This window comes from Podospora pseudocomata, assembly GCF_035222375.1.
Source record: "Podospora pseudocomata strain CBS 415.72m chromosome 1 map unlocalized CBS415.72m_1.2, whole genome shotgun sequence".
Classification (NCBI taxonomy): domain Eukaryota; kingdom Fungi; phylum Ascomycota; class Sordariomycetes; order Sordariales; family Podosporaceae; genus Podospora; species Podospora pseudocomata.
The window spans coordinates 247,354-269,723 of NW_026946364.1; the positions used below are offsets into that span (position 1 = coordinate 247,354).

The 22,370-nt window shown below is 53.5% G+C and overlaps 7 protein-coding genes across 7 annotated transcripts; 4 read left to right on the forward strand and 3 right to left on the reverse strand.

Annotated features, from left to right (window-relative positions):
* Window positions 1-661: 661 nt before the first annotated feature.
* QC762_100220 (uncharacterized protein) lies at window positions 662-2,980 on the reverse strand (the record flags this gene model as incomplete). Its single annotated transcript, XM_062884396.1, has 3 exons — window positions 1,206-2,980; window positions 872-904; window positions 662-709 (listed from the first exon to the last, which is right to left on the reverse strand). Exons 1-3 carry the CDS (start codon window positions 2,724-2,726, stop codon window positions 662-664), a joined length of 1,602 nt encoding a protein of 533 aa, XP_062747274.1. The 5' UTR covers window positions 2,727-2,980.
* A 248-nt stretch (window positions 2,981-3,228) lies between these two features.
* Window positions 3,229-7,691, forward strand: RTC1 (SEA (Seh1-associated) complex subunit; the record flags this gene model as incomplete). Its single annotated transcript, XM_062884395.1, has 2 exons — window positions 3,229-5,835; window positions 5,884-7,691. The coding sequence occupies exons 1-2, from the start codon at window positions 3,555-3,557 to the stop codon at window positions 7,689-7,691; spliced, it is 4,089 nt and encodes a 1,362-aa protein (XP_062747275.1). The 5' UTR covers window positions 3,229-3,554.
* Window positions 7,692-8,234: 543 nt separating this feature from the next.
* On the forward strand, window positions 8,235-9,624 carry QC762_0026570 (uncharacterized protein; the record flags this gene model as incomplete). Its single annotated transcript, XM_062883157.1, has 3 exons — window positions 8,235-8,360; window positions 8,408-8,616; window positions 8,774-9,624. Exons 1-3 carry the CDS (start codon window positions 8,281-8,283, stop codon window positions 9,622-9,624), a joined length of 1,140 nt encoding a protein of 379 aa, XP_062747276.1. The 5' UTR covers window positions 8,235-8,280.
* Window positions 9,625-15,343: 5,719 nt separating this feature from the next.
* On the reverse strand, window positions 15,344-15,697 carry QC762_100205 (uncharacterized protein; the record flags this gene model as incomplete). The annotated part of the gene is made up of 1 exon (XM_062884394.1): window positions 15,344-15,697. One exon carries the CDS (start codon window positions 15,695-15,697, stop codon window positions 15,344-15,346), a length of 354 nt encoding a protein of 117 aa, XP_062747277.1.
* A 1,446-nt stretch (window positions 15,698-17,143) lies between these two features.
* Window positions 17,144-17,683, reverse strand: QC762_100200 (uncharacterized protein; the record flags this gene model as incomplete). The annotated part of the gene is made up of 1 exon (XM_062884393.1): window positions 17,144-17,683. One exon carries the CDS (start codon window positions 17,681-17,683, stop codon window positions 17,144-17,146), a length of 540 nt encoding a protein of 179 aa, XP_062747278.1.
* An 853-nt stretch (window positions 17,684-18,536) lies between these two features.
* QC762_100190 (uncharacterized protein) lies at window positions 18,537-20,125 on the forward strand. The gene is made up of 2 exons (XM_062884392.1): window positions 18,537-19,209; window positions 19,260-20,125. The coding sequence occupies exons 1-2, from the start codon at window positions 18,809-18,811 to the stop codon at window positions 20,041-20,043; spliced, it is 1,185 nt and encodes a 394-aa protein (XP_062747279.1). The 5' UTR covers window positions 18,537-18,808; the 3' UTR covers window positions 20,044-20,125.
* Window positions 20,126-20,229: 104 nt separating this feature from the next.
* On the forward strand, window positions 20,230-22,357 carry QC762_100180 (uncharacterized protein). The gene is made up of 2 exons (XM_062884391.1): window positions 20,230-20,744; window positions 20,812-22,357. The coding sequence occupies exons 1-2, from the start codon at window positions 20,367-20,369 to the stop codon at window positions 22,219-22,221; spliced, it is 1,788 nt and encodes a 595-aa protein (XP_062747280.1). The 5' UTR covers window positions 20,230-20,366; the 3' UTR covers window positions 22,222-22,357.
* The last annotated feature ends 13 nt before the right edge of the window (window positions 22,358-22,370 follow it).

Consider the following 22,370-nt stretch of genomic DNA (forward strand, 5'->3'; position numbering starts at 1 on the left):
TGCAGGTTCATTTGCGCTGCCTTGTTGATGCTTGTCAGTCCTGGCAGCCAGCCGCTGAGCCAGGGCGCGAGAAGCCGTCTCCCCACGGAGTCAACAAGGACCTTTCCCGGGCGTCCATAACGTCCTCAGCGTCCCCAGCGTCCCAAGCGTCCCGGGGCCATCTGTCGGTCTCCTCCGGTGCTGTCCATCTCTGACGCCCGTCTCCACGTACACGTGCGAAAGGCCCCAAAGGCCCATCTATCCCGGGCGCAGAGAAAGGCCTGCCAAGACGCAGTCACGGTCAAGTCTCGGTAGCGCAGGCGAGGGTTTTCCGAAAGGCGATCTGCTCAAGCGAACAAATGAGTGGCGCGATCATGTTCCACGCTCCGGATTCGGGAGGCGGCATCCTCAGACGTGACGGGGCAGGCCCCATGTCGGCGGAGATAATGGATATGATGACCTGGCCAGGTGGTGGTGTCACAAGAAAGAGTCAGGGGAGGTTGAAGAGTGCTGACGTTTGAGATTTTGCTGACTTCTTTTCTCGTGACTGTGGACAGCAACAACTTGCTCTGAAATTGGCCGGATTTCCGGTCTTGTGCTGCAACATCGGCGGTGGATCTTACATGTCTGTCTGTCTCTCTGTGGTGGCCGACCCCACGGCGCCGGGGAAAAGGGGTCCCCTTTACAGGCCGATGTCGCCCATCGCCCTGGCCACCCTTCCTCTTACGGGCTATGATGATGCTAGGTAGGTATTGTCGATAATCTCCACGATGCGGCGGCAGGTGAGGGATGACCAGAGATTTGGCGTACACTATTTCCTATAATAAATCTTTGGTGGAACGTTAGTTGACCAAACAATGTGAGCACACAACAGCGGTTCCTTCTGACATACCTTCTTGAACTGAAAGTGGAGCTGAAGAATGCCCTTGTCAACACACCAGAGATGTCAGCATCGCGCTCGTAACACAGAGGAGGACGCATAAGGGAGATCAAATGAAGCCTGGGCGGATTGGCTAGGGGAGGCTGACTATGACCGAGGGCGTGTCTAACGTCAACTGCTGTTGCGCGGCGCACATTTGCCTTCCTAGGCAGATGATTACCCAGTTGGGCCGTCAAGACCTGGGTCGTGCCTCACACTACACCACCACCACAAGCGGCACAGCATAGCGTTCCCCTGCCAAGCAGCGCCATAATGTGTTGCACAGGTCACAGACATATGTACATACCTTGTCAAAGCTGCTCTTGAAGCCACGCTCCTTCTTGGCGCTGTAGTCCCATTCGCGGTCGACGATGCGGAAGGCGATATCCTCGTAGGGCGGGCCGGCGATGAAACGAATGAGACAGGTGTCTTCGGACCCTGCGGGGGCTAGAGACTCTCCCTTTCTACGGCCGTGCTCCCGGATGATCTTGAATGTCGGTGCTTTGGTCTTGTCGATGAGGTCGGGGTAGAAGATGTTGAACTTGTAGCCTTGAACCACCTTGGGAGGGGGGTGGTCGTGGTCGTAGTGTGTCTGGTTGTACTTGTTCCACTCGTATCCCATCTGCACGCGGTTGAAGTAGCGCGGCTTTCGCGGCCGATACTTGTCCGCCCAGAGAGGCTTCGAGACTCCTGGCACCTCTTCCTCTGCCGTGAAGATCTCCTCGCCCTCGCTGATCCCCTTTGCAACCTCGCGGTCATACAAGGCCTTGGTCGCCTGAGAGAAGTCTTCGGTGCCGACAACAGCGAAGCGAGCAGTTCCCGGGGGTGGAGCACTGGATGAACCGGCACTGGCGCTGGCACTGGCACTGGCCATCACAGCTGCCGATGGTCTGGATGCCGGCTTGGAGGAAGAACCGGCCGATCCCAACGCCGGCGCCGCCCCGGCGTAGCCATCGGAAGCCTCTAATTCCCTGGCCTTTTCCAGGTCACGGGTCTTGAGCAGGCCGACCCGGGCCGCCTTGACTTCTTCGCATATGCTCTTGAGAGTAGCCTTGGCCTTGTAAACCAAGAGACTCTTGAGGAGCTGTTCCCAATAGTCCGTGTCGATGGGCTCGTTGGACTGCAGCTTGGCCCTGATCTGCTTCTCGAGCGCCTCCAGCTGGGCCAGCGACTTGGGACTCAGGATTCGGTCCACATCCGACGCCACCGAGGTCACAGCTCTTCCCTCGGGACCCTGTGGCTTCAGTTTCTGACGGCGGTCGGCGCACAGGGCGAGCAGCGCTGTCCAGTATTCCTTGTTCTTCTTGTTGCACTCGAGAGTGTGGTAGGACCTGATGTCTTCGTCGAGCTCCCTGAGCTGCGCCTCACCAAGACTTTCGAGGACGGCTTCGGGACCGAGAATGCTGATTTCGGCATCGGCATCATGGTCGTCAAAGATATCGCGATCCGTGTCAATGAAGCGGAGGTTGAAGGCGAGATGGTCGATGGGTTTGGCTCGGTGCTCCCGGACGCGGATGTCGGCCTTCTTCTTTGCCTGGTTGAGGACGAACTTGTCCTCGTCTGCTACGAACTGCTCGGACTGCTGGTCTTGGGTCAGGTACCGTCCAGAAGCAGCAGCAGCACTGTTTGCCCCGGTGCTCTTGGAAGGCGGCGGGCGGTGTGTTTTGGAAATACGGTTGGACGAGTCGAATCGAGGACCCGTGATGTCTCTGTCCCTCTCTCTATCCCCGTCTCTTCCTCCTCCCGCTACTCTTCGGTCTCTAGCGTCCCTATCGCCCTGAAGTGGCGACTTCCAGCCGTTGATCATTGCTTGTCTCCCGGGATCCATGTTTGTCGGGCCGCCACGGTGTGTCGTGGTGCAGGTTGTCGATGTTTCTTTTTTTGTCAAATAACGTGCTCGTATGGTCCCTGGCCGCCGGTAGCTGCTGTGATACCAGTGGAAAATGAATGGAATGTCGTCGTGCTACACACAGTCTTGGGTTCTGGGGATCGCCGACCTGAGCCGGGCGCTGTTGAAAAGAAAAAGGGCAGAGATGGATGGATGGGAAAGTTGGAAGTCAGGAGGAGGCTGCAGCTGGCTTGCGGCACTGCGACAAGTGAAACCTTGCTTGCAGACTGGCTGCCAAGACACTATCGTCAGCTCGCCTTGCCCTGGAGCCCTGTAGTCCAGGTAGGTGTTATCGATAAGCCCTGCCCTGTTGCTGCTGTTCAGCTGTCTCAGCTGCTGTTGTGCTGGGGCACAGCTGCCGTGGGGGGTGGGTAATTTGACAGCAGATGCCGGAGCTTTGCCGGCGTCCCTCGTTGTCAATTGTGCCTTTGTGCTGCGTTCCATCTGCAGCAGTCACAGTTGAAGCTGTCGCAAGCAACACCTCTCAGACGGAACGGGGGCATCACCAGCGAAACGGGACGCGCCAACGCTGGGCTCAGGCACAGCACACAGCATCTTCCACACCGTTGTTATCGATATCTAGCGCGCGTCTTATCAGCTCTCCACCAGTGCCTATCCCGAATACCTCCCTACCCACCTACCGTAGCTACGTTAGCTACCTGAACTGCCCTGTCCTCCCTCGAATGCGATTCTATACTCGAGAACATATACATCTCCCGTGATCCCATAATCATGCCACCGTGAATCGAGGAAAAGCCCCCCATTGCCATGTACCACAACCAGGGCAAAATCATGCGCAAGCTACTCAGCAAACATGCGACAGACTCGCGCGAGTCCACGGCCTCGGCGACTGTCACCAGCTCTCCCTCCAATAACTACCGACCAATCGCCCCCCAAAATGTCAGCTACAAGACGGGTGCACCCCTGTCCTGCCTGGACCAGTCGCCTGACGGGAGAAGCGCTGTCCTGGCCAGCCACCATGTGCTGAAGCTGATCAAGCTCGACGGTGGACTTCGAGTACAAGAGGAAGTCGACTTGCGCGCAATCCTGACCTCGCAGCCTGCGCACCGTAACAATGTTCCTACTGGTGCCGTGGCCGACCAGTTGTCTATCCAGGATGTCAAGTGGGGGAGTGTTATCAACAGGGAAGTCCTCTTCACGGCCTGCACCAGCGGCATCATCTTTCAGTACGATGTGAACCGGGCCAAGGCTACAAGGGTCGGCGCGCCTCTTGAATTCATCCAGATGCGGGAGGACTCTCGCCAGGTCAACTCTCTCGACTTGAATCCCCATCACTCTTCATGGCTCTTGTCTGGAAGTCAGGACGGTCTGTTGCGGTGCTTCGATGTGCGCACGCCTGTTAACACCAGGACGTGGCCAACATACCGTGCTCTCCAATCCTTCAAGTCACACGCGGATGGTGTCAGGCATGTCCAGTGGTCGCCCAAGGACGGCTTCCTATTTGCCTGCGGGACAGAGCAAGGGATGGTGCTGAAGTGGGACATGCGGAAACCAAGCTCCCCTATTCTGAGGATCAATGCCCACGAAAAGGCCTGTACCTCGATTGCATGGCACCAGGATGGCACCCATCTTGTCAGTGCTGGGCTGGATAGCAAGTGCAACATCTGGGACATGTCCAAGACGGACAAGAGACAGAAGCCAAAGTATGTTATATCAACACCTGCCCCCGTTGGCTCACTGGCATGGCGGCCTGGCCAATGGTCGGCAACAGTACAGGGCAAGCGGGCCTCGCAGCTCGCAGTGTCCTACGATGAAAGCGGCATGAAGCGGTTTGGCATGAATTCAGTTCACATCTGGGACCTCGCTCGCCCTACCATGCCCTACAAAGAAATCCAGAGGTTCGACTACGCACCCAACTCCATTCTCTGGCACGACCAATACCTCCTCTGGACCGCTGGCCGTGACGGCTTCCACCAGTGTGACGTCTCCTTTGCGCCCAAGGTCATGGACCGCCAAACAATGTCGGCCTTTGCCTTTTCCTCACAAGGCGAGGTCGCCATGTGCTTGGACGAGCGACCTATGCCCACCCGCCCCCGACCCAACATTGTTCACCATGACAATGCTTCCACTCACGGAGAAACATCTTACAGCTCGAGCCCCACTACTCCAAGATTCAGCGTCAGTCGCAGTGATTCCGAGGATGACGCTGTTGGCAGCTTCTTGGGCCCCAGCCAGCCAGGCAACGGCAGCCGCAAACGCAGAGCGAGCATGCGATCTGCGAATAACCTCAGCACCACACCACCTGTTGGGGCTTCCATGGGCGAGACACTGTCACTGGAAGACACGATCGAAGTGACGGGTACATACCAGCCAAATCAAGCCATGGCCATCGGCACATATCCGGGCCCTACCAATGCTGAGGTAGATGTCTATCTCAGCCTCAACTACCTCCAGGCCATCCATCTAGAGCTACCTTACAAACCCGGTGGGCCGTCTTTGCCAGAGCGGATGACGACCATCTTGGACCACTTTGCCAAAGCTGCCGCCAGAGTTAGGCTTTCAAGACTGTCACACACCTGGATGAACCTCCTCTTCCTGATCAAGCTTCTCCTCGAGCGTCGCGCACAGTACCACCTCGAGTTTCGGATGGACAAGTACCAAAACTCAACCATCAAAAAGAAAGATGCGGCTAGACATCGGTCACTGGGCAAGCTCCGTGCCGAACTACCCAGCTTTGGGATTGGCGGGGAAGCAAGCCCACGGAAGATGGCCTCTCTGGCAAGTTTCGACCGGGTCCTTCATCCACGATCACTTTTATCTGAAGAGCTCGAAAGCACCTCCAATCAACCTACCCCGCTGGCTCGCCCGGTTCCCGATACACAAGTTATCCAGATTGATGACAATGGGCGCAAGAAGCTCACACCCATCATCGAACCAGAGAGCTTCACGCTGCCTCCGGCGGCCCATTCTCGCACCCTCGAGCCCAGGCCCCGACTAGATTCAGTGCCCCTGTCGGTCACCAGTCATGACAGTGAGGCCACCAATGCCAGCACCGAGGGCTACGACTTTTATGACGCCGAGGCCCTCAGTAAGGCCATTGACGTGCCCACAAGACCCAAGCTGACCAAAGTCATAGACTTTCGAGAGCCCGGCTCGCCCAGCCGTGTTCGAAAGCCGCCCGTTTTGCGACATGATTCGGATGATAGTTTCACCCGACTCTTTTCCGTCTCGGACGAAAGCAGGGAGGCGACTGGCCTTGTCCGGACCTCGGACAGCGACACGTCGTCGCAGGTCATGAGGGAGGCCATTGTGGCCGCCATTCGGCGCGACCAGCCAAGTGCCAGCGGAAGCGGAAGCGAAGACGGCGAATACGAAAGCCGCATCCGTGGCAAACAGATCGCTGCCAGAGACTCGCCTGGCCGTCATCCAGAGCGGCAATTGCTTCAGCGTACCGAGACTGACATGACATCGTACACTGCCTTTACCGATGAGCACCACGCCATCACTCAGACCACCACCGACAGTTTCGAGTCGCGCTTCCCGTCACAGACAACGGATGGCGGCTTTGGCGTGGACTCTCCAGTCCGACAGAGCGGTATTGAGTCTCCTGGGCAGCCACAGGGGCTGCTGTCTGTCGAGGCTGACTTGTCCCCCGAAGATGATTTGTCCCCCCATATTGTAGAGACGGATTACCTCCACTGGCCCGGCGACCCAAGCTACCCGCACTTGCTCTGGTCCTCGAATGGATCATTTGGGACTTGTGAAAACTTAATCCAACCCGAGCAGCAGATTGCAGCCACGCTGGCCTACGAAGTTCGCAAGACAGCCCGTGACGCGGCCGCCATCGTCCTGCTGTTCAAGCCCCTACTTGCGCCTGATGTCCTTGACTCTTTTCAAGCGGCGGCTATCCTCAAGCAACACCACCAGCGTCTGATGAAGCTCCAGGCTTTTACCGAGGCGGCTCTCATGCGCAAAATGTGTATGAAGGGATGGCCTGGAGGGGTGCTGTCCAACTGGGGCGAGAACCACCCGAATGTCATTAGCCCGGCTCAACGAGGTGTCCAGGTTGGCCTCCTTTGTTCCAGCTGCCGGAAGCCGAGAGAGATTGACCGATTCAAGGGGTCAAATGAGACCATCTGGATGTGTGAACGTTGTAAGGCCAGCATGGCCCCTTGTGCTGTCTGTCAACAGCGTCATATCGCTCCCACGCCCGGCTCGCGGGGCAATACGAAGGAAGGTGATGAGGAGCAGCCGGTGTTGGCTACCTGGTGGATTTGTCCTGGCTGCGGTCACGGTGGACATTCTAGCTGCCTCCAGCTTTGGCATGAAGGGTTTGAGAACGAATGCAGTTCCACCGACCCGGATATTCTTGCCGAGTTCCAGAGTGATGGTTATTGTCCCATGGATGGGTGTGGACACACATGTCTGCCCGGAAAGGGAAGGCTCGAGACAGCTGCGGCCAGGACAGAAGAGGTTGGTCGGGCGGCAGCGAGGGAGGCAACGCGCAATGCAACCAGCATGAAGGCGTCTGCAGACACGGAGAGCATAGTGGGCGGTCTCCAAGGCCACCATCATCCTCACCCACCTCACCAGTACCGCACCACGGGAAGCGGCAAGATCTTGGATGACCAGCACCACCACTACCCTCACTATCCTTCCCACGGGGTCAGTATTTCGAATGATGAGCACAGCGTACCCCAAAGCAGGGCGGTAGAGAGCGTTAGGGAGTCTCTGGCCAGCATGGGCATCTCTTCTCATTCTCATGGCGGCAGCAGCAGCACAAGACACAGCACGCCAGGAGCCAGCATCTTGAGCTCGAGCCCGGGCAGCAGGTCGTCAATGATAGCTGCTGCTGATAGGGCGAGTGGCGGTCACGGTGGTGGGGATGGCAGGGAGCGGAGGAAGAGCGTCAAATTTGTTGCGCAGGAGGATACCGAACATTGATGATTATCAGGATGATATCAGGAGTTATTTGCGTGGCTTGTGACTTGATTGGTGGTTTTGGGAGAATTAGGAGGGGTTGTGTCACTTTCAGATTTCCATCAGGGGAGATAACAGAGTGTGGCTTTTGTCGTCAGAAGAGCTTTTGCATGTACTGTACTGTATACAGGCGACCTGTAAGATACCATCAACCATCAAATCACAGCTGTCGGTTGGCTTCTTCTTTGCTTCGGCTCTTCCTTCCGGGTTTCCTGGCAGCACACCCTCTTGTGACTTGAAGCTTCCGTGCCAAGCCAATACCCATGACGACAGACCTCGCCTTGACATGCACGATCGGCACATCTTGCAGCAGAATGGGGGGGGGGTTGAGTAATTCAGCATTGACATGGCTGAGGGTGTTGGTGCTTCCGGTTACATTGTTCTTGATATTATGCTCGGGATTATCCTTAAAGGGGATAAGAAGGCGGCTTGTGTAACCTTGGATGGGCTTCGCCAAGGGGGGGAGGGTACAAATAATGGAATTTGGGGTTATGCCTGAGGGTAGTATTGCTGTAGATGAAATGGGTATAAGAGGCCTTGTTTCTCACTGGTCATGGCCTTCTTCCGGGGTATCTTCAGACAAGCATACCTCAGTCGATACACAGTCATCATGTCAGGCATTCCAGTCTTTTTGTATGTCATTCTCTGCCCTCTGACGAGCGTTGTCTGACATGCTGTAGCATTGGTGCCTCGGGGCACATTGGTGCTGCTGTTCTCCAGGCCCTACATGCTGCTCACCCTGAGCTGCCGATCCGGGCTCTTGTCCGTCAGCAGGAAGATGTGGACCACCTAGACTCCCTTTATCAGGGCTCTGTCGCGTCCGTCCTGGGGACTCTTGAGGACGTAGGAATCGTCGCTGAAGAGGCCGCAAGGGCCCAGCTTGTTATCAGTATGATTTTACTCCTTTACCACATTTCCATAAGACCACAATACCCCTTTAACACAATATACCACATCACCACATTACCACATTACCACATTCCCCTCCCTCTTTTTCTCCATCTCCCTCTGTCATTCCAAATTAGGCAGCTAACAAACACCCCCAGATTGCGCCCCCGACTTCGCCCTCCCCTTACCCACCCTCCTCCCCTCCCTATCATCCAACCCCCATCCCCAAACCTTCCTCCTCCAAACCTCGGGCGCAGCCCGCATCTGGCCTCCGCCCTCAGGCCTAACCCCCCACCCCAAGATCTGGTCCGACCTCACCGACCTCTCCTCCCTCCCCACCGACACCACCCACGCCGCCCAGGACATCACCGTCTCGACTTATCCCGGCATCAACACCGCCATCATCTCCCCTACTTTTGTCATTGGAAAATCCCCCAGTGTGAGACACAAGCATCCGATTATCTTTCCCGACCTGATGCACGTCACTCGTCAACAAGGGCAGGCGTTTGTTGTCGAACAAGGAAAAAACCTCACCACATTTGTTGACACGGAGGAGCTGGCCGGGCTGTATGTTCTGCTCGTTGGGGATGCCCTGCGCTGTATCAGAGGAGAAAAACAGGTGGATAAGAATATCTGGGGAGAAAAGGGGTATTTCTTCGCGGGGGGGTGGGAGGTGAGCATGAGGGAGTTTATCGTTGATTGGTTGCTTCCTGTTTTGGAGGGGAATGAAACGAGCAAAACGTGGTTGAGGAATCAGGAGGGGAAAGGGGTCAAGGAGTTGGGGTTGGGGGAGGTGGTGGGGAGTATACTGGGGCGGTTTGAAGGCCAGGAGGGGGAGGCGTGGAGTAGGCATATTGCTGAGGGGTTTGGGACGAGCATGAGGATTAGGGGGGATAGGGGGAGACGGTACCTTGGGTGGGAGCCGACGGGGAGGGTCAAGTTGGAGGAGGCGGTGGAGGCGGTGGTGAGGTATTTTGAGGAGAGGGAGAAGTCAATTACTGAGTTGTAGAGGTAAGGTAACTAATGATATCTAAGCTGCTCTCTGGCGATGCCTTATGCTCTCTTGTTAGCAACCACATGTCCTGAAAAGCGAGTGGGTAGAAATGAAACTCGCCTCCTGACCTGTTTCTTAGCCACCACATGATGCTCCCTCCACAAAGCCTCGTTCAACCTCTCAAACTTTGGGACCACTGTCGTCTTTACCACGCCACTTGCACCATCATCACCTGTCTCTTTCGCTCCCTTGACCCAGAGGTCCTTTTCAGTCGTCCCAGGAGACCCTGATAGCACGATATGAGTGACATCGGGTAGCTGATCAGGGCAGTTGTGCTCGTTCTCGCACACGATGCAGGAGTCTTTGCAATCTTCCATGCAGGGGAGACGGCACTCGAGATGGTCTCCGCAGATAGGCTGACACCAGTCGATAACATAATCGCGGGCGCACTGGCTCATCTGCGCGTGGGTGGCCAGGCCAGTGAGTGTGAAGAGGAGGGTTAACGGGAGTTGCATTATGGATATGTGATGATGTTTTGTGGTGAGTGTTTTGTTTTGCAGACAAGCTGCCGTTGAAGGGTTGCGTAACATGACTAGCAGTTTCCCTTTCTTGCCCCTTCTTGCAAAATAATTACCTGGGGAGGAGGTGCTACCCTGGAAACACATATGGCCGTGGCTCATGTTTGAGTTTGAACCGCACAATCCGGATTCACCCATAAGATTGAATCAAGGATAATCACCTTTAAAAGATAGTTAACAGACCTTTAAAATAGTTAAGAGGCCTGTTAAATCTACTTCCGCCGCTTCTGCCATCTTAACACCAAAAAAGAAAACTCTTTCGACCACGTCGTGTCATAGCTTCATAACACACCACTCATACCCACTAATTGTTGCAGTGAAGAGATCCACTATCGTTGTGGACATGGTCAGCTGAAGATTGGTTAGCAAAGAACATCAGAGAAAGAGCTCCAATTCCACTCGCTCAAATAAACATTGGACGAAATCCAGCTGCCGTCTAGAGCTCGACAACGAACCCACATCACCGCAACCAAGCCATCAATTCTGAACCCGGGGTTTGACAGATCACACGAGTTCTGATATCCACCGCTACCAGAGCCGTACTAGATCAGCACCGGGACAAAAAGAAGGTGGACATGGCTCAATCTTACCCCTTTCGATATTTTAGGACCCCATTGGAGTTGACATAGCACTTGCCCAGGTCCAGGCTCCGAGCCGGGACCCATTCTCCACTGTGCAGTCTGCAGCTGCCGCACTGGAGAATATTCTTCTCGTTTGACTTTAGGCCACAGTCTTTGCAGGAGTCGAGGAAAGTGGCTGTTGTTGTGGTTCCCATTGCAAGAAAAGACAGGGCGATGGTGAGGATGCGCATTTTGAAGTGCAGATGGCAGACTGTTAAAGCCAAGGCTTGATAGTGGCGGGTAGGAGCGATGTAGTGAGGACAGTGTAAGAGGCAAAATGGGAAAGGGCATGGACCAAAAGCCTTTTAATATCGGTTTTGGTCCCACCGGGAAGGATTTTGTCAATCACTGTTGGTAAATAAAGGCACTTGTGTATGCTGACTGGTCACGAGTCCTTCTCTTCAAGCTCCCAGGACAGCCAAGCGATCCGAGCCAAGATGTGGGATAATGGGGACTTGTGTCGTGGGTTATGCATTCAGAACACGAGGCTTTACTCAAAGCAGATAAAACGAGGCAGTCGACCTACTCCATACGAAAGCACTACTGACTTGTGCAAGACAAAAGTTCTAGCCGAGCCGAACTGTAACTTCCAAAAAGTGTTGTTGGCTGTTAGAGGGACGTGTGTTAGCAACGTCACACTTTGCATTGAGGGATGGATGGAAGTACATCAATCACTTTCATTGTCTTTCATCAACGGCACTCTCGATCGACATGCAGTAGTCATGTAAGGTAGGTACATATGAACCGAGGCATATGGCTGTGCCACAGACCAGCTCAAGGTCGGACACCAGAAGCAAGAGGCCTACTGTAATAAGAGATAGATGTCATCCATATACCAAATGACTAAAGAGGTTATTCTGAATCAACTAGAAAAGACGGTACCGGATTTCCATCCGTGCTACCGAAAGACTACCAGTTTCCAGCATATGCTTTAGGGAAAAACTCAGACCTGAAGATAAACAAACCCATCCACGACCATTCAGGCATAGGAAACAGATTTATCGACATCACCAAGCCCATACAACTCATGCTCCGGCTTCTACTCCCCTAGGAACATTGAGCACGCTGCTGCTTCCGCATGTTCTGCCTCCGCCTGCAGAGACTGACGTATCTCTTCCTCACGATTCTGATCACCGGCTATGTCACACGATTCTGTTCACTCCTTTCCGGCTCAGTGTCCTCCTCATTGTTCTTGAACCGACACACTTTCTCTATACAATTCCGAAACTTCTCCCTCGTTCTCACGTCTTGCACCCCCGTAACATTTCCCCGACTCAACTGGCCACATTCACACATTGGGTTCCCCTTCTTGATCCCAATTGCATCCGCCCACATGAAGAACCCCGGGAAACAGTCCCGGCAACTTTAATACGGCCGGTCGTCATTATTATTCTGATTACCTACCTTTGTTGACAAACCTCAGCTTCGGAGGGTTTGTGCATTTCCTACAAACAGGGCCTCTCTCGGGCAGCACAACGGGTTCCTTCCACCAGATTCCTCTTAACGAGGTGAATTCCAAGCCGGGGGCAGAGGTAGGACAGATGGGTGGCACGGCAATAACTCCAACTGCCGTGAGCGCTGCCATGAGCGTGGCCGGGTTCCTTCCGAAGCCTGTCGAACGACGCCCTTTCGATGTGTAAAACTGTAACTGCCTCCAAGCGCCGTGATGACTTGGCCACATTTCAAAGCAGGACTCGGCAGTGAGGCAGGTGGGCTTGTGGAAGCAAGGCCAGGGGGAGGGTTCATGTTCTGGTGGGATGATCTCTGCTGGGGGTAGAGGCTGGTCGCGGTGGTTAACCTCGCTTTCGCCATCATCACTGTCGTCACCCTCGCTGCCATCATCCTCGCTGTCAGATATATCGGATTCTGGTTCTTCGCGGACTGTGGTTGTGGCTGAGGAAGATGAGGATCCCAACGAGGTGCTACGAGAAGGCCTACTGCGTGCACGGGTAGGAGTTGGCGGATCTGCTTCAGAGACGTCCTCGCGCTCAGAATTGATGCGCTTTTGAGTAGAGGGCGGTGTCAACACGCCGAGATCTTGTTCCTAGCGCTGTCTCGTGCCTCCTTGTCGCTGTTTGACCTGGGGGGGACGTTGTCTTGCGAGTTTTGGAATCCATGGTTAGGAATGGTCCGCTGGGATTCTTTAGTTTTTTGAAAAGAAGAAAAGAGAGCTTCGGTGAATCTTTGGATTCGAGGGGAGCTGGCACATTATAAAGCACACAACCGGCATGATGCAGGTGACTGTTCCAATCGCATGGAGTCCACCGTGCAACTAAAAAGACGCATCACTGACGCTGTTTGCTTCTGCCTGCTCGAGTCTGGTCACGGGTTTGGTTCTGGTGTATTTACATTTGCCCGTTCTACTGTGAAAACTATCCAAGGTACACCATCATATTGCTTCTAGACACCTGTTCCCAAAGTCGCCTCAAAGCCTTCCCAACCTCTTGGTGCCCTAACCCCCATGCTTTGCAACCCAAATTACACCACACACCACGCCCACCATGCCGCTCCTTGTCCAGGAACGCCTTATAACAATCAGCAAGGCATGCCGAGACGGTCTTATAAGGAGAGACTTTCTAGGTATTAAAGATATCGATTACGATAAGCTACGCTAGTTTAAATTCTAATATACTATTAAACGTTATTACTATATTAAATTCCTTCATTAGTATCCGATAAAATCCTAAACAGTTCTTAAGGATTTCAGAATAGTCAAAAGTAAAAAGGAGCACCTCGCCATTAAGCTCCTGGAAGAGTTCTTGGAGAACTAGTATAATAAAGGCTGGATATTAGGGCTTAGTGTGACGAACCCCTATCCAGAACCTCTGAAAGGTATACCAGTCGAAGGCGCTTCTGAGCAATCCTGGCTTGGTACGGTTAAACGGTGTACAATAAATGGCTTGTTTCAATTACAATAGTTAAAACACCAACGAATGTGACTTGAATTGCATACTGCGGAACTATCTATGTATATCGGCCAGTTCCTCCGGATATATATCCCAGTGGATCACCTGGATCACCATGCCAAGCGTGATCCTGGATCACTTCTCCCAGCGTAGGCTCACCATGGATCACGGTGCCAAGAGTGAACCTGGATTGCTCCCGTCACCTTAGGATCACTTGGATCGCCGCGCTCCTGCGCTCCCAGGCGCTCCATTTCCTATTGGTTCCTTTAACAATTGGCTGGGCACGTCCCGTGCCCAGCATACTGTTCAACCTGCCCGTTGGTTTAACTGTGCCACCTCTCGACGGGACATTGCTCTGGGAAGTGTCCTTGGGCCTCATCTCCCTGGGAGCCTCCCATCAAGACCCTCCTACTGGAAGGTCACAACAAATATACTGCGCCGATAGCTATTTAAGCCTATATTCTACAGGCTTCATTAACACCTATTTCAACATTATTTTCGATTATTTAAAAAATGATATATACAATAAAGACTAAAATATTAGGATTTAAAATAGTAATTTAAGTTAATTAATAATCTTTAATAGCCTTGAAGTCTTTAGTAAGAAAAAGAATATCTAAAGATATAAGTAGGTCCGCACGATGTATACTTATCTATAACCTAATAGCCCGTAGCTTATAACCTCAGGCTATTACCAAAGTCTTTCATATATCCAGTTAGCCAATACCGTTTCTTTAATAGCCGCAAAGCACTTAATTACCTACCTTACTTCCCACTACTAGCCCTCGACGTACAGGAAGATAACAGAAGGACCGTGGTGTGGCCGATTGGTCAGTTGACGTGTGACAACCAGAACCTGTATTGGCATTGTTGGTTGTCGGAGGATTGAAAAGTACCAGCAGGGCCACGCGCATCCGCCAACCCAGCTAACCATTGGGCTTTGAGAGATTCTACGGTCTGCGGGATGACCGACGAAGCTTTCGTGAGAGTTGATCAACTGCTTCTTTGTGCCTCTTGGACTTGGCGGCTTCTGACTTCTTGATGCGTTCAAAGATGTGATCCAAAGTCAGATGATTGTCCTTGAAAGAAAGGCCGCTTTCCGGGTCAATGGGTGCCAGCCCATGCTGCACAACATCGAAACAAGGCACCGTCTTGCTGATGAGATTCAGCTGTCGCGCTGCACGCCTTTTCAGTCGCTTCACTTGCTTTGCTTGGTGCGCGATTGTACTGATAGAATGGGTGAAAGATTTCTTCATCTTCTGTTTTCCCGTCACGTTGGCCATCCAATCCACCACGGAACCCACCTGAGTAAGATCGACCTGCTTCCAGTAGCCGTCAGGATTCCTTGGGATGTCACGAAAAAACCACCTCGTCTTGCCTCCTTGCACGGCGTAAAGAAACTCCATGTCTACCCAGGGGTTGCTGGGTGCGATCGTACCGAGTGCGTGATAAAGTTGACCCGGTAGCAAGAGCGAGGACCCTTCTCTCTCTATGTGTTGGCAAAAGAGCAAATCATCATATCGCACGCAGACGATGAATAGACCACAGTGCAAGGGATGGGAACGATGAAAGCCGCGGAGAAACTCACCAAGATTTACCAATCTTCCGGCCTGTTTAACTTCTGGCCTGTTTAACTTCTGGCCTGTTTATCTTCTTGCTGGTAAAACAGGGCTTCGAAGTCTTGACGTACGTCGTAAGCCGTGTTGAAGTCCATCGATAAGATCTTTACTTCCTGATCCAGAAATTCGAAGACATCAGGCGTGGCCGAAAAGAGTCTATGGATGTCGAAGAATGCCGAAAAGGCAAAGCAGTGAGCAAAACGGAAAGCGATATCATGATCGTCCCCACCGCTGGAGAAGACGCCTGCGGCTACAATGCCTCGTAATAGGTCTTCCTCCACGTGCATGGGAACGGCGGCTGATTGAGCCTCGTTCAAGAAGTCACGAGCATCCAACATGAAGCGACAGAATGCGCCACGGTCCATTTTCCATTCCCCGTTGTTTGACATACCTGGCAAACTATCTTGCACCTGGAGTTGAGTCTTGCGATCGAATTCATGGCTTAAGCGAGCAAGAGTGTCGCTCTCAGGAGCCGAGAAGACCTCTCTGCAACATGTCCCCAGCCAGCCACATGGTCCAGTCGGCAATAACAGAGTCCTTCATCGAGCAATCAGTCCCGTTTCAACTGCCGCATTGGCAATGGGGTGGCCGGGCTTCTGCACGACGGAACCTTCTCTTCGTCGCAATGCATAGAATAGAGCTTTTCCAAGAGCGAAAGACACGACAAATTTCCAGAAGGGTACAAATCGGCGCCCACTTCCACTTCAATATCCTTGGCGAGTTGAATAGCTGTGTTTGATGCCACCGCGACCGACGTGAAATGCTCATCACCTTTGAGATGCGAGGTTCAAAGACTGGCGACATAGTCGCGAAGGATCGTGGCAGTAGCGTGAATCGAGGCGAACAGGAGAAATGTGTCGAGATCAGATTGGTTGTCTTTGGCTTCGTATTGAACCTCCGTTGCGGGCTCCTGCTCATCGTCTTGACGTTCTGGAGAAACACTGACGGGACTCGCGGTCTTTTCTAAACCGGAATCAGACGTTTGAGAGACTGTTAGACCCTCCTACCGATTGGAAGACGTGGCATTGCTTCGCGATAGCCTGAGACTTCCCACCTTGGAAGTGACATCCTCCGTGTTTTGGTCGGCCGCTGGCGGTGCTTGTACAGTCTCAAGAACATCACGAACTTGCTAAAGATCCCAAATAAACGTGGCATGTTCATCGTTGTCCTTGGATTTTGAAATCCTCGCCCAGATTGTCAAAAACATGGTCCGAGTTTTGATGGCATCGCGAAGAGTCGAGCGGATAACGTCAATCGGTGCAATAAATTGAGAAACGTCGCAGCCCGCGCCTCTGTCTTGAGAATCAGCGATGGCCTTAGCCAGGGGGACAAAATCTCTCGTCTTCGGAATAAACTTGGTAACAGTCGAGCTGTCATGCTCTTTGAAATAGGTGCCTGAGTATCTTCCCAGCCTCTGCGAGCCAGGTGGTGACAATTTCGGTATCCCTCTTGAACTGTACATTGTAAGGAGGTCAAGTTTGGAATTTGATATCCATGTTGTCCTGTCATAGAGCAACCCAAAGAGGAAAGTCGACCTTCGGTAAAGTGGACGATGGTGGTCTTCATGTAGCATGACATATGCGCAAAGTTGATTGTTGCTGGAAACGGTGACTCATAAGTTGTCACAATCTGGCATGCCGTGATGGTGTTTGCGCCTTTCATCGGCGGCGTGGTCACAGATATGACTCTCTGCTCACCATCACAAATAGCTCAATACCTGTCATCAAACATTGCATGCTCAGTTTCATGGTCTACCCAAAATTATAGACATGAGGTTCGTTGAGCAGAAAACATGATGGCCAGTCGCCTCTTCAGTATTTTCTTCCGCGCAACGGGTCATCCATGTACAAATCCGCATGCACATCCTCCTCGGCCTCGGTCGGCCGTCCTCCTGCCTCTCCAGCCCCCATCAGAATGGTGTGATGCATTCCCTGTGGAAGAGGATCGATGTCACCTCTGTCCGCAGCCACGTTGGCCTCGCTTTGCGTCGGGTTGACCTTGACCTCGCTGCCAAAGACTTGGGATTCGTCAAACTCATAGTCGCTATTGGGAGTCTGGCCGTGATAGATCACGGTAGAGTAGAAAGAGCGTGCTCGTTCGTCAATGGGAGAGGCGGCAGACGAAGGGAAATGGCGGTTGGCGGTAGTACCGGTTGTATGTGTCGACGGCCCAAAGATGGATCTGTTGGAGGTGAACTCCATGTGTTGAGCCTGCTGATCCGAGGTCCGATTCAGAGACGAGGCCGCCGATTTGGCACCCTGGCGAGCCCCTTTGGCGCGGGAGGCATATGGCCTGATGCCTAGGGCCACAGTTCTCGAGACGGCGGGTTTCATTCTGATGGCGGCATGCATGACAGTGAATACAATTAGGTATATGCAACAACTAGTTGGCTGCTAAAGGGGAAAAGAAAAGATTGTTCGCCGAGGTTCCTTGGCCTTCAAGTATCATGTCTTGCAAAGCTTCAGGACTCCTCGTCCGTCCATGTGTGAGCGCGGGGCTATATGCCGTGACGTCGACTTGACAGAGGGCTCGACCAATCCCCGGCAACGTTGTCTGTGCGGCTCGGTCGTTTTTTGTCGGCATCATGTCACCATGATCTGGTCGTGAAGCCGAGCATTTTCGATATGAAAAACAGCAATAATTCACTGCCGGGGTTGTATCGGGAGAAGCCGGCCGAACCCCGCATCCACTTGCAATGGTCGGCAGAGAGTTGTGTTGATGTCCTGATATTAACGGCGCAGCTACAGCGGGAACCTGGAATGGTGCTTGGCTTTTGTCTGCTGGATAGTAGTAACCTCAGACAGAGGGGCTTCGAAAGACTTCTCAACACCGGTATACAGGGTATCACCAGTCTTCTGGTAACCGTTTCCAACTCTGTGGAACCAAGCTCGAAGTGCCGAAGCCATGTTTCATGCGCACCGGATCACGGAACCGCCGGCAAGCAAAAGCGGTCTTTAGCTCGCCATGTTTCCAGATATGCCTGTCCAATCTGCCAACCAAGAACTCCTCATCCTGCTGGGTGAAAATTCACATCGACCGCGGACCATAGAAAAGACTTGGGCGTCGCGCGTGTAACGTGGATATGCACAGATCTTCAGGGGCCTCAAATGCGGGGCCGGAGCTGTGCTGGGCAGCGATCGGCACCAGGTCCCTGAGATCGGCCCGGCGATCGCCTCTCGGCAAAGGACGAGCGAGTGAGGAGCGCGTTAAGGTGTCACCGTGTTGCCCTTGGGAATGGTTACGCCAGGGAGATGAAACGTGATGGCCCTCTCTTGCCCAGACAAATGAAGTCATTCCCAGGGACCGAAGCCAGGGAGTCTTGCGTGGGGTTGGTGTTGGGCACACGCAGGGCTGGTCGCATGCCAACTTGCGAGATTCCCATCTGAGAGAAAAGTCTGATATGCCCCCATACTTTGGGTCTCTCTGCTCTTTCTGGCCAAAACAGTCATCGGAAACACTCGCAGCAAAGAACGACCATGTCGGCCACAGTCCTCATCGGGCAGGCTCCCACCAATCTTGGCCCACTGACCACAACATTCACACCACCGCCAGAATGCACAGTAGCAGTTGGCGCAGGAAGGGGCGGGTTCCTTGGGGACTTGTTCGGGGGAGGGGATGACAAGAGTATTGCATATCTGGGACAAGCATGCTCTCGAAATCGAGCTGTCGATGATACAGCATGTTGGCCAGCGACCTCAGAGGGCGCAGAGTCAAAGAAAGCGCCATTGAACGGGTGGGGCTTCTACTCGCCGGGCCTGCATTGCCCAGTGGGTTATGCGACTGCTTGTGCGGCAACAGGTGGAAGTGGTGGGGGGTCTGGATGGCCGGTCCAATTCAGGCTTCTCGCCGGAGAAACTGCTGTTGGCTGTTGCCCCAGGTTAGTATTCACAAAGAGAATATTGGTATCAGCATGACTGACCTGGATAGTGGGTATGGTTGTGCCAATATCAACGGGCAAACATGCACCCTGGTGGTGACATCGTCGACTATTCCAACAGTCACCTGCGATGGCAGCAAAAGCCAAAACTTTGGCTTTCAAACCGTCCCAGACCCTGAAGCATCCATCACAGCATTCAGCATGTTTGCCCCCATGATTCAGATCAACTGGCAGAGCAGCGATCGGCCAGCCACCACCACATCATCTACCGGCACTGGGTCAACAGCGTCCTCCACAAGACCAACAACATCAAACCCCCTAGCCTCGGCATCTGGCACCAAAGTCATTGACACAGAGGACGAATCTGCCGAAGAGACGCTTGTGCTCGATGATAATTCCCAGGCGACTGGGACAGGAAGGGTGCCAACAAGGACGCTTGGAGCTCCAGGATTGGCTTCGGATGCAGCTGATGCAAGCTCTGGCGAAGATAGCGAAGGGTTGTCATCGAACGTCAAGGTTGGACTTGGTGTAGTGGGAGCTTCCGTGGTGCTGTTGGCTTTGGTAATTGGGCTGTTTTGGTGCTGGAGGAAACGAAAGAATGCTGCAGAAGAGCAGGAGCTCGATCGGCTGTATGGGCAAAAGACTGCGACAGGTTCGACCAGTGATTTGACCAGAAGCGACGAGATTCCTGGATGGTGTCGAGGACAGCGTTTGGCACCGCCGACGCAAAAGGAGCCATTTTTCAGGGAAAGTCTGCGAGAGATGAGGATGCCGGCAGAGCCATATCAACATGGAGGGTCGCCATATTTTCGGGACCCAGGATATCGTGTATAAGTTTCATGTAGACCTCGCAGGTTAAGTTGTTGCAATGCAATGCCATCTCATTCAAAAGAACAAAGTGATTGAACCATTGCCAAGGCAGACATGTAGGGCTGCACGGACCATCTCTAACACGTGCGTCATCGCCAGTGGGTGCCAAGAGACAACCGCCAGCAACATGCAGAGAGCTCCCAATGGCCAGCCCAAGCGTCCATCCCATCGACTCAATGGGGGAGAATGCGACGAGAAAAACAGACGCGCGTGTCATGCTAAGAAGCAATTTATTTTCCTTTCTTTAGTTTCACCCAGTTTCTGCTCCTTGTTTTCGATATGAAACCATGTCCGCCGAGTCCACGCGCCCCCTGCTGTTGCCCCAGAATCGCAAACTCCGTCATCTTCGAGGCATCTCGCTGAGAAACCTCGCCTTTACACGACCGCGCGGCCGAACCATTGACGATGCTGCTCTTAACAAGAGCCCTGCCAAGCTCGAGTCCCTGCGAAACTCACCCCAGATACACCATGCCCTCTCTTCGGAACAGCTACGACCGGGTCCAGGGCGGCGGAGGAGCACCAACCTTGTTGGTGCCAGTCCAGTGACGAGGCAGAAACGAATCGAGGATACATTCGACAGCAAGCTTGCCGACGCATTCTTCTCCCTCCATGTCGAAGGAGAGGAAGAGCCCGTCTATATCAGCGAGGTTGCCGAGAGGGCTACAGTATGTTTGTTTTACCTCCAAGTATTGACGATCCAATGGAGGGGTAGACTGTTAATGCACCGGCCAGAATTTTAACTTTAGCTTATTCGAACTGTCTGAGCTGGACTCGACCATTACCCAGACCCCCAGAGTCACCATCAAGATATGGACCAACAGACACGACACATGGAGCTTGCTGCTGGAGGACGATGTCGACCTGAGGGCGCTCAACTGGCTGGGCACCATGCAGAATGTGCACTTCCCACCGAACAGCCTGGTCTTCCACATGGTTGACGGCATCTACTCGCTCGAACTCTCTAACAAATACCCCCCACCAAAGAAGATGCCCTCGACACCCACGTCGTCTTACAATGCCCTCATGCGCCTAGCAACACTTGACAATTCGATCCAAGACGCTCTAGCCACCCGCGAGTCACTCACTCGGCAGATTAACGACCTCCTGGCCAAAGAGACCCCCAACCAAGTCCCCGCAGCCCAAGACTCTCTCGCCCTCGCCGAGAAATATCTAGCGGTGCAGAAACGCACCGTTGAAGCCTCCAAAACGCGCAACCAAGAGCTTCGCGCCTCAGTCGAAGCCCGGCGGTCCGCCATTGCTGAAGGCAGGGCCCTCCAAGAAAGGGCCGAGACCGACGTTAACAACGCCACCGAGAAGCTTGCCCACTCCAAGACACTCCTTGCCAGAACAAAAGAGCAAATTCACGGCCAGCGCCGGCGCATTTGCGAAGACCTTGACAGGATATGGCGCATTAACTCTATCTCCACTCCTGGGACACCTCCCTTAACATTTACCATTTGCGATTTGCCGCTCCCCAACACGATTTACGACGACGCACTCCTCAAAGGAACTGGAAGCGATACCCTCAGCGCTGCGCTGGGGTATGTAGCCCAGCTGACAGACAACCTGCAGTGTTACCTGGGTGTTCCACTGCCCTATCCCATCCGGCCATACGGGTCTCGGTCAACCATTCGGGATGAGATTTCGCAACTACCAGACACACAACGAGATTTCCCGCTCTATGTTCCTAGGGGAGGGTCAAGCGCGCAATACCGTTTCGACTATGGGTGGTTTCTACTCAACAAGGATATCGAGACGTTGTGTGTCAGCCAGGGGTTGAAGGTTGTGGACATCAGGCACACGCTACCGAACCTGAAGTATCTGCTGTATGTCTGCAGCGCGGGGACGGACGAGATACCAGACCGGAAGAGAGGCGGGGTGAGGGGGTTGTGGGCGGGACGGTATAGAAACTTGACGGTGGCGGGGATGACAGCAGATGATGAGGCGAGTAGCTTTGGAGGGAGTAGGAGGGGCAGCGATGCTAGCAGTGTCGTTGGTGGTATTGGGCAGAGGAGGGGCGAGGATCTGAGGGGGAAGATTATCGGCGGCAGTACCGGGAACGGGGGTGTGGCTGGGTTTGAGGAAGCGGAGGTCAAGATGACGTTGCGGACGAAAGGGATGAGGGAGAGTGTTGCGCAGTAGAGTTTTGTCCTACAGGCGCGTTTAGCATTATCAGCAACTGCATGGATGGGTATCATTAGGTTGTTTTGCAGCTTCAAGAATTTGAGATACCCCTTTTACTTGGTACCATTTCTCAAAAGAAACTACATCTTGTTGCTCCTATCGACTAC